Source organism: Nicotiana sylvestris, chromosome 1 (genome assembly GCF_000393655.2).
Source record: "Nicotiana sylvestris chromosome 1, ASM39365v2, whole genome shotgun sequence".
In the NCBI taxonomy this organism is placed as follows: Eukaryota; Viridiplantae; Streptophyta; class Magnoliopsida; order Solanales; family Solanaceae; genus Nicotiana; species Nicotiana sylvestris.
This window is the reverse complement of record NC_091057.1, coordinates 18919135-18929574: the sequence shown is the minus strand read 5'-3', so window position 1 is coordinate 18929574 and position 10440 is coordinate 18919135. Positions and strand designations below refer to the sequence as shown.

At 34.5% G+C, this 10440-nt stretch overlaps 1 protein-coding gene and 2 long non-coding RNA genes across 3 annotated transcripts; all 3 read left to right on the top strand.

Moving 5' to 3' along the window:
- Window positions 1-622: 622 nt before the first annotated feature.
- Window positions 623-2583, top strand: LOC138878894 (uncharacterized). The gene is made up of 2 exons (XR_011402645.1): window positions 623-824; window positions 2151-2583. It is a non-coding gene; the product is annotated as an uncharacterized lncRNA (long non-coding RNA).
- Window positions 2584-3063: 480 nt separating this feature from the next.
- LOC138891154 (uncharacterized) lies at window positions 3064-5765 on the top strand. The gene has a single exon (XM_070174140.1). It carries the CDS (start codon window positions 3064-3066, stop codon window positions 5725-5727), a length of 2664 nt encoding a protein of 887 aa, XP_070030241.1. The 3' UTR covers window positions 5728-5765.
- A 2255-nt stretch (window positions 5766-8020) lies between these two features.
- LOC104223833 (uncharacterized) lies at window positions 8021-10074 on the top strand. Its single transcript, XR_011402644.1, has 3 exons — window positions 8021-8262; window positions 8768-8898; window positions 9589-10074. It is a non-coding gene; the product is annotated as an uncharacterized lncRNA (long non-coding RNA).
- The last annotated feature ends 366 nt before the right edge of the window (window positions 10075-10440 follow it).

Genomic DNA, 10440 nt, shown 5'->3' with positions numbered 1-10440 from the left:
AATTAATTCCAAAAAATGTAAAAATCAAATCTCAAATGAAAATGCTATATTTTTGTATTTTTAATGCATTAACAAAATTAAACATGCACACAAATATATGCGAACAATCAGGGAAATCACACAATAATTCCTAAAAATAACACATAATTAAAAAAAAGACCTAATTTTGGGAATTCTTTTGGAGTAATTCGTATGAGGCAAAAAATCGCGTGCTCACACCAAATAGTATGCAAATCCTAATGAAGTATGTGCAACGATATGTAAAGGGCCAATACGTATAAAATTTAAAATTTAGATAACTTTGTGTAGCACCCCAAAATTTTTACAATATTTGCATTCTTGATTGAGCATTTTTTTTATAACGAGGAAATATTTTACTTTGCACTTCCAAAATGTGAAATGGTCAGTATATGAAAATTTTTTACTTTAGGTTGTGTTAATATTGGCAAGGAAGTTCCATGGTGTTGCTATATGTAACACTTAATATTATTTTGACGAGTTGTTATTAAATAGAGTATATAATTAAGTTTTGGGTTTCCAACCTTTTGTATTTATCTAAGAATATTTAGTAGTTGAGAAATCATTTTATTTCATATCTATCCGTAAGCTCCCTATTCTTCTACTCTTCAGAAACAAAGAAGAAGAAATATCTACCTCTATCTCTTTCTATCTCTATCTTTCCACTCTATCTCTCTATCTCTATCTCTCTCTATCTTTTTCCTCTGTAAGAACAAGAAGCTGAAGGTTCATAAAAAAAAACCATGGATTTCTACTAAATCAACACACAAAATTCGTTTTTGGTGAAGATCAAGTTGCTCCTCTTGGTAAGTTTCTATAACCCGTTTTTATACTAGACATCTACTAGTATTTTCTATATATCTTTTTGTACAGAGCTCCAATTTAAGTGATCTAGGACTTTCTGAAAAGGTATTTTATAAATCTACAACTCTTATGAAGGAATCGAAATCTAGTTTTGTCGGTATATACCTGAAAAATGGTCAAAAAGTACAGGGCAGGTGCTGTCCAGATTTTCAGTTCTTGAAATACTCTATGTACTGCTGTTAGTAAATTTAGCATAACTTTTTTTTCAAAATTGATATGGTGGTTATTCAAGATTTTCTGAAACGGTAAGACATAGATCTACAACTTTTGTGAAGACTATAAAGTCTATTTCGTCCGTATAGATCTTCAAAACTGAGTCACACCTTGGAACAGTGATACTGTCCAGAATTTCTGTTTCAAACGTTTTTGGGTAATTTTCACCAATATCATGTTTAGTTGACTTGTTAAATCACTGAACTTATTTAGATATTTGATTATGTATTTAAGGTATATAAACCCTTGAAAAAAACATCAAAGGGGAAGTGTTTGAGGAAGTGGACAGATTTGGTTTGTTTACGGCGTAGACGATTAGAACGTCCCCAAGTTGTGATTGAACTGTTTTATGGTAAAACACCAAGGTTTGTGTATAAACTTGTACTCTTTTTGCTTGCTAGAAATATGTTGAAATAACCTGATATTTTGTTTTTATTGTCTTCAATTTATATTGTTATATTCGTATTATATTAAGTCATGTCAGAAATTTGCTAAATCGCCCATTCGTACGGATTGTTTGATCATTTTGCATTCTTGTTGGGACTTTGTCCTTCTTGTGGCAGTGATTTGGTCACTCACTTGGCATGCCTCTTGATTCGGATCTTTTGCCATCTTGACTTTGGATTTGTAGTTCGTCTTGGATTATGGAACTTGTCCGTGTTAAGTACGAACTAGGAAGCCATTTTTAATATGGTTCTTGATTCTCTTGTCTATTGGGTTTTGACCCTACTTGATTTGGGGCTTCGGTCCATCTTGATATCTGATTATGCTTAGTGTGATGGCATGACGTACATATTGGGCGAAAAATGGATATTTGGTATACTTCCTTAAATTGATAGTATACACTTTCTAGACTCTTGAACATTGTTATTGATATTTGGAAACACTTCAAAGTTTGATATTGGTATGTTTGATATATTTGTTCACTTGTTTTAAATTATGTTAAATTGAGCTAACTATGACTGAAAAGGGGAATTGGAGAATTTAATGACTCCAAGCCTAAAGTTTATACACCACTAAGCTTTATGCTTAGCGATAGTTGTTTTCTATCGCAGGAAATGTTCGGGATGAAATCTGAAGATGGCCAGGGTGAATTAGTCTTTTGGAAGAACTTATGAAGATCACATTTGCATATGCACCTTGGTTTTGCATAGTTTTGGGACGTATACATGATGTACAGGATATACAGAATATATATATATATGTATATATATATATATATATATATATATATATATATATATATATATGTCACACTTATGTTATTTGGAGGCTTGTTGGTTTTTAAAGACCAAAAAAAAATCTTGTAACTTGAATTTGTAACCTACTTTATTGTATTAGGGTATTTTAATGACTCAAGTCTTGTAATATGCTGAATTTACACTTTGTCTTGTAAATATGTAGAAAAGGAGAAAACTAGTTTCCCTTTCTTTATACCCGATAGTTTAAAATTTATGTATAATACAAACTTGCAGTGATTTTGAATGAGTGTATAAATTTGTTAGAAAGTTGTTTTAATCTCTTGATTGCTCAAGAAGGGTTATATCACCCTGTGTTAATATTTTGACATTGTATTTTATTTTAAATAAAATTATGGTGTATGTTAAAAAAAATATTGCACTTTGAACCTTTTCGCATGGGCCTATTTCCGCTACTAAATTACTTTGAATATTTTTATTAATATTTCTTTTAATATTTTGTAAGTAGGGAATTAGATTTGTTTCTTAAGTAGTAGCCTCCCAAAGGGGTTGCTACAAGTTTTGGTATCAGAGCCACGGCTTGTGATTCTAGGATTTGTTTTGTTGTGATAGTACGTAGTATTTGTTGTTATTTTTTTTTTTTGAAAATGACTTGGAGTTTATAAATTTTTGCATACTTGTTTAATTTAATTTATTGGATTCTGTGTGCACGTGCATCATGTACATGTCCCCAATGAAGTGTGATCTTATCTTTTATAGGAATTTTAATATGGCCTCTTCTTCGAATAGAGCTGTTGAATCCGTTGATGAAAGTCAGGCTCAGCATAATGTCATGCCTCACCTTCAGGGAGAAAATGAGGAACCCTTGCCTGACCTAAATCATCCTCGTGTTAGTGGAAATGAAGTGGGCAGTAATCCAAGAGCAATGAGTCATAATACTCCATTTATGACTCCTCCATTCCAGCAAATGGCTGAGTTCTTTCGTCACTTGGCTGGGACAAGGTCAGAACCTAGTGAAATGAATTTTGAGAAGATGAGAAAAATGGGCGGAGTTGAATTTGAAGGCACTACAGATCCCACGGTAGCTGAACAATGGCTCGAGCGCATGGAGAGGGTCTTTGAACAACTGGAGTGTACTAATGCTTCCAAATTTAAGTATGCTATCTCTCTTTTACAAAAAGACGCCTATGATTGGTGGGTAAGTGTGCCAAATGCAAAAGCAAAACCTCTGGTGCTGACTTGGGATGACTTTGTGAAATTATTTCGTGCAAAATATGTTCCCCCTGTCTATTGTGATGCTAAAAAGAAAGAGTTTTTGAATTTAAGACAAGGAAGTATGTCTATTGCAGAATATCAACAAAACTTTCTCAGGCTTTCTCGCTATGCTAAAGGTATTATTGATGGTGAAAGAGACAAGTGCAAAAGATTTGAAGAAGGTTTGAATGGTTACATTCGAAAATCAATGGCAATCTTACAACTTGATGATTTTTCCAAGCTGATTTCAGCTGCTCTTACTTGGGAAAGAATTGACAAGGAAGAAGCTAGTAGGAGAGAAAACAGGTTTAGGAAGGGTAATTCAGATTATGGCGGTCCATCCAAAAAGGGAAAGTTTGATTATTCCAAGACTGAGAGTACACATAAATCATTACACCATAAGCAGAATAAGTCGAATTTTTCTACTGCCAGTACTCCAAGTTATGGCCAAGGCAAAACTCATACCCCTACTTGTGCACAGTGCGGGAAGAATCATTATGGTGCCTGTAGACGAGCTTCCGGTGCTTGCTTTAATTGTGGAAGTATGGATCATAAAGTGAAGGATTGTCCTAATCCTAATCCTTTTTCGTATTCACATACAGAGGGATCAGTTCAAAAGCCTGTCACTACTCATTCTCAAGCTAATAGCAGTGCTAGACCTCGAAATATGCAAGCAGCGGGTTCGAGTGGAGCTAATCAGGCTAGTGAGTCAAGAGCTACTGCACGAGTTTATGCTATGAGACAGAAGAATGACCAGGATGGCCCAGACGTGGTTGCTAGTAAATTTCACTTATTTGGCATATTTGTTGTTACACTATTTGATCCTGGATCTTCGCACTCTTATGTTTGCTCATCACTTGCATTTCCTGATACTGTTAAATCTGGGAGACTTGACTTTGATGTGCTGGTCACGAGTCCATTAGGTCATCAGGCTGTTGTTAACAGGATTTACCGAGATTGTCCATTCATGATTCAAAATCTGGTCTTCCCTGCCGACTTGCTTGAAATGCCTTTCCAAGACTATGATGTTATTGTTGGCATGGATTGGCTCCATAGGCACCACACAGTGGTTGATTGTAGGTTGAAGCAAGTGACATTTAGAACTCCTGCACATTTACACATAGTAGTTCAAGGAGAAAGATCATTGACATCTAATATTATTTCAGCGGTCTTGGCAAGGAAAATGATTTGTCAAGGTTGTGATGCCTATCTTGCTCATATAGTCGATACACGATTGGGGAGTCCAAGTCTTAAGGACATACCAACTGTGTGCGACTTTTCTGATGTATTTCCTGATGATCTTCCTGGGTTGCCTCCAGAAAGGGAGATTGAATTTCCTATAGATTTTGTCCCGGGAACTACCCCTATTTCTATCGCTCCTTATAGAATGGCTCCAGCTGAATTAAAAGAGTTGAAGGCTCAATTGCAAGAACTTCTTGAGAAAGGTTTCATCCGTCCCAGTATTTCACCTTGGGGAGCTCCTGTTTTATTTGTGAAAAAGAAAGATGGCACTCTTAGGCTTTGCATTGATTACCGACAGCTGAACAAGGTAACAATCAAGAACAAATACCCACTGCCTAGAATCGATGACTTGTTTGACCAACTGAAAGGTGCCAGCTTATTCTCAAAAATTGACTTGAGGTCTAGATATTATCAGTTGCGTGTGAGGGAGCAAGATGTTCCTAAAACTGCTTTTATGACCGGGTATGGCCATTATGAATTTTTGGTAATGCCATTTGGTTTAACAAATGCTCCTGCCGCATTTATGGATCTAATGAACCGTATATTCAAGACTTATCTCGATCAATTTGTGGTAGTGTTTATTAATGACATTTTAGTCTATTCCAAGAATAGAGAAGATCATGATAAGCATATCCGAATTGTCATGCAAATTCTGAAAGAGAGACAACTCTACGCTAAGCTTTCCAAATGTGAATTTTGGCTGAATGAAGTGGCATTTTTGGGGCACATTGTATCATCTGAAGGTGTGAAGGTTGATCCTAGTAAGATTCAAGCTATTGTTGATTGGAAACTCCCTAAAACTCCAACTGAGATAAGAAGTTTCTTGGGTTTAGCAGGATACTACAGAAGGTTTGTGAAGGGCTTCTCTATTATAGCTTCTCCTTTAACCAAACTTTTGGGGAAAGATACTAAGTTTGTATGGGATGACAAGTGTTAAGAGAGCTTTGAAAAGCTCAAATCCTTGTTGACACAAGCTCCAATACTTTCTTTGCCATCTGAAGGAAAAGATTATGTGGTATACAGTGATGCATCTCATCGTGGCTTGGGTTGTGTTTTGATGCAAGAAGGGAAAGTAATTGCTTATGCCTCTCGAAAGTTGAAATCACATGAGTTAAATTATCCCACTCACGATCTTGAACTTGCTGCCATTGTTTTTGCCTTAAAAATTTGGAGGCATTACTTGTACGGAGAGAAGTGTCACATATTTACTGATCACAAGAGTTTGAAGTACTTGGGTACACAAAAAGAGTTAAACTTGAGACAACGTAGATGGATTGATCTCATCAAAGATTATGATTGCACGATTGATTATCATCCTGGTAAAGCCAATGTGGTTGCAGATGCGTTGAGTCGCAATTCCCTTGCAAGTTTAACTCTAAGTCATTTGCCTTTGCTTCTTGAATTAAGAGCCATGAATGTTTGCCTTTCATTCAATTCTAATGGTTCTATCATTGCTAATTTGCAAGTCAAGCCAGTCTTACTTGAGCAAGTCCAAGAAGCACAGAAGTTAGATGAGAAGCTGGTGAAACGGGTTGAATAAGTCCAAAATGGAAGAGAATCAAATTTTTCATTAAGGAAAGATGGTACCTTATTTTATAAAAATAGGTTGTGTGTTCCTAATGATGATGAATTGAGAAAGCAGATCTTAATTGAAGCACATAGTTCACCTTATGCAATGCATCCTGGAGGTACTAAAATGTATCAGACCATTAAGGAACACTATTGGTGGAGTGGTATGAAGAAAGACATTGCAGAGTTCATTTCTAAATGCTTGGTATGTCAACAAATAAAAGCCGAACATCAAGTCCCAGCTGGTTTACTGCAACCTTTGTCAATACCTGAATGGAAATGGGAAAGGATAACGATGGACTTTGTTTCTGGACTTCCACGTACTCAAAGAAATCATGATGCAATTTGGGTCATTATAGATAGACTAACTAAGAGTGCTCATTTCTTGGCAATTAGAATGGACTACTCACTGGAACGTTTAGTAAAATTGTACATTAATGAGATTGTGAAGCTGTATGGAATCCCTGTTTCTATTGTGTCTGATAGAGATCCGAGGTTTACATCCAGATTTTGGTCTAGTCTGCAAGAAACTTTGGGTTCCAGGTTGAATTTTAGCACCGCTTTCCATCCACAAACAGACGGCCAGTCTGAAAGGGTAATACAAATCTTGGAGGATATGCTTCGAGCCTGCATTATTGAGTTTAAGGGTAGTTGGGACAAACATTTGGCCCTAATAGAATTTGCTTACAATAATAGCTACCAATCAAGAATAGGCATGCCTCCTTATGAAGCTTTATATGGGAGAAAATGTAGAACGCCTCTTTGTTGGAATGAGGTTGGTGAAAGAAAATTTGTGGGTCCTGAGATTGTGCAACAAACTGAAGATAAGGTAAAAATCATCAAGGATCGTTTGAAAATTTCTTCAGACAGACAAAAGTCCTATGCTGATCTTAAAAGACGTGAAATTTAGCATCAGGTGGGCGATAAAGTATTTTTAAAGGTTTCTCCATGGAAGAAGATTATGAGATTTGGCCAAAAAGGTAAACTTAGTCCTCGATTTATCGGACCTTATGAAATACTTGAAAGAATTGGTCCGGTTGCATATAAGCTAGCTTTGCCACCTGAATTAGGTAAGATCCACAAAGTCTTTCATGTTTCTATGCTTCGAAAATACCGCTCAGATCCATCTCATGTTCTTCCTATTGAGTCTATTGAGGTTAATCCTGATTTGACATATGAAGAAGAACCAATTCAAATCTTAGCGTGGGAGATAAAAGAGCTTAGAAAAAAGAGAATCCCATTAGTGAAGGTTCTTTGGAGAAATCATTCAGGCGAAGAAGCTACCCGGGAGCGAGAAGAAGATATGCGAGTTCAATATCCACATTTGTTTCGGGACTAGTACAAGGTAAATTTCGAGACGAAATTTTTTTTAGGGAGAGAGAGTTGTAACACCCCAAAATTTTTACAATATTTGCATTCTTGATTGAGCATTTTTTTTATAACAAGGAAATATTTTACTTTACACTTCCTAAATGTGAAATGGTCAGTATATGAAAATTTCTTACTTTAGGTTGTGTTAATATTGGCAAGGAAGTTCCATGGTGTTGCTATATGTAACACTTAATATTATTTTGACGATTTGTTATTAAATATAGTATATAATTAAGTTTTGGGTTTCCAACCTTTTGTATTTATCTAAGAATATTTAGTAGTTGAGGAATCATTTTATTTCATATCTATCCGTAAGCTCCCTATTCTTCTACTCTTCAGAAACAAAGAAGAAGAAATATCTACCTCTATCTCTTTCTATCTCTATCTTTCTACTCTATCTCTCTATCTCTATCTCTCTCTATCTTTCTCCTCTGTAAGAACAAGAAGCTGAAGGTTCATAAAAAAAACCATGGATTTCTACTAAATCAACACACAAAATTCGTTTTTGGTGAAGATCAAGTTGCTCCTCTTGGTAAGTTTCTATAACCCGTTTTTATACTAGATATCTACTAGTATTATCTACATATTTTTTTGTACGGAGCTCCGATTTAAGTGATCTAGGACTTTCTGGAAAGGTATTTTATAAATCTACAACTCTTATGAAGGAATAAAAATCTAGTTTTGTTGGTATATACCTGAAAAATGGTCAAAACGTACAGGGCAGGTGCTGTCCAGATTTTCAGTTCTTGAAATACTCTATGTACTGCTGTTAGTAAATTTAGCATAACTTTTTGTTCAAAATTGATATGGTGGTTATTCAAGATGTTCTGAAACGTTAAGACATAGATCTACAACTTTTGTGAAGACTATAAAGTCTAGTTTGTCCGTATATATCTTCAAAACTGAGTCACAACTTGGAACAGTGATACTGTCCAGAATTTCTGTTTCAAACATTTTTGGGTAATTTTCACCAATATCATGTTTAGTTGACTTGTTAAATCACTGAACTTATTTAGATATTTGATTATGTATTTAAGGTATATAAACCCTTGAAAAAAACATCAAAGGGGAAGTGTTTGAGGAAGTGAACAGATTTGGTTTGTTTACGGCGTAGACGATTCGAACGTCCTCAAGTTGTGATTGAACTGTTTTATGGTAAAACACCAAGGTTTGTGTATAAACTTATACTCTTTTTACTTGCTGGAAATATGTTGAAATAACCTGATATTTTGTTTTTATTGTCTTCAATTTATATTGTTATATTCGTATTATATTAAGTCTTGTCAGAAATTTGCTAAATCGCCCATTCGTACGGATTGTTTGATCATTTTGCATTCTTGTTGGGACTTTGTCCTTCTTGTAGAAGTGATTTGGTCACTCACTTGGCATGCCTCTTGATTCGGATCTTTTGCCATCTTGACTTTGGATTTGTAGTTCGTCTTGGATTATGGAACTTGTCCGTGTTAAGTACGAACTAGGAAGCCATTTTTAATATGGTTCTTGATTCTCTTGTCTATTGGGTTTTGACCCTACTTGATTTGGGGCTTCGGTCCATCTTGATATCTGATTATGCTTAGTGTGATGGCATGACGTACATATTGGGCAAAAAATGGATATTTGGTATACTTCCTTAAATTGATAGTATACACTTTCTAGACTCTTGAGCATTGTTATTGATATTTGGAAACACTTCAAAGTTTGATATTGATATGTTTGATATATTTGTTCACTTGTTTTAAATTATGTTAAATTGAGCTAACTATGACTGAAAAGGGTAATTGGAGAATTTAATGACTCCAGGCCTAAAGTTTATACACCACTAAGCTTTATGCTTAGCGATAGTTGTTTTCTATCGTAGGAAATGTTCGGGATGAAATCTGAAGATGGCCAGGGTGAATTAGTCTTTTGGAAGAACTTATGAAGATCACATTTGTATATGCACCTTGATTTTGCATAGTTTTGGGACGTATACATGATGTACAGGATATACAGAATATATACATATATATATATATATATATATATATATATATATATATATATATATATATATATATATATATATATATATATATGTCACACTTATGTTATTTGAAGGCTTGTTGGTTTTTAAAGACCAAAAAAAATCTTGTAACTTGAATTTGTAACCTACTTTATTGTATTAGGGTACTTTAATGACTCGGGTCTTGTAATATGCTGAATTTACACTTTGTCTTGTAAATATGTAGAAAAGGAGAAAACTAGTTTCTCTTTCTTTATACCCGATAGTTTAAAATTTATGTATAATACAAACTTGCAGTGATTTTGAATGAGTGTATAAATTTGTTAGAAAGTTGTTTTAATCTCTTGATTGCTCAAGAAGGGTTATATCACTCTGTGTTAATATTTTGACATTGTATTTTATTTTAAATAAAATTATGGTGTATGTTAAAAAAAAATATTGCACTTTGAACCTTTTCGCATGGGCCTATTTCTGCTACTAAATTACTTTGAATATTTTTATTAATATTTCTTTTAATATTTTGTAAGTAAGGAATTAGATTTGTTTCTTAAGTAGTAGCCTCCCAAAGGGGTTGCTACACTTTGTGTACATTGATTCATTCCATTGAAGCAATAGAGTAAATGATTCACAAGATCGTAGCTAATCTAGCTATTATGAGTTAAGAACTAATGAATGGAGGAAGCTTTTATAGCTATATGGTACCTTCAA

What these genes read in the sequence shown, in the direction of transcription:
- LOC138891154 (XM_070174140.1), top strand. Translation starts at nt 3,064, where the DNA reads ATGGCCTCTTCTTCGAATAGAGCTGTTGAATCCGTTGATGAAAGTCAG.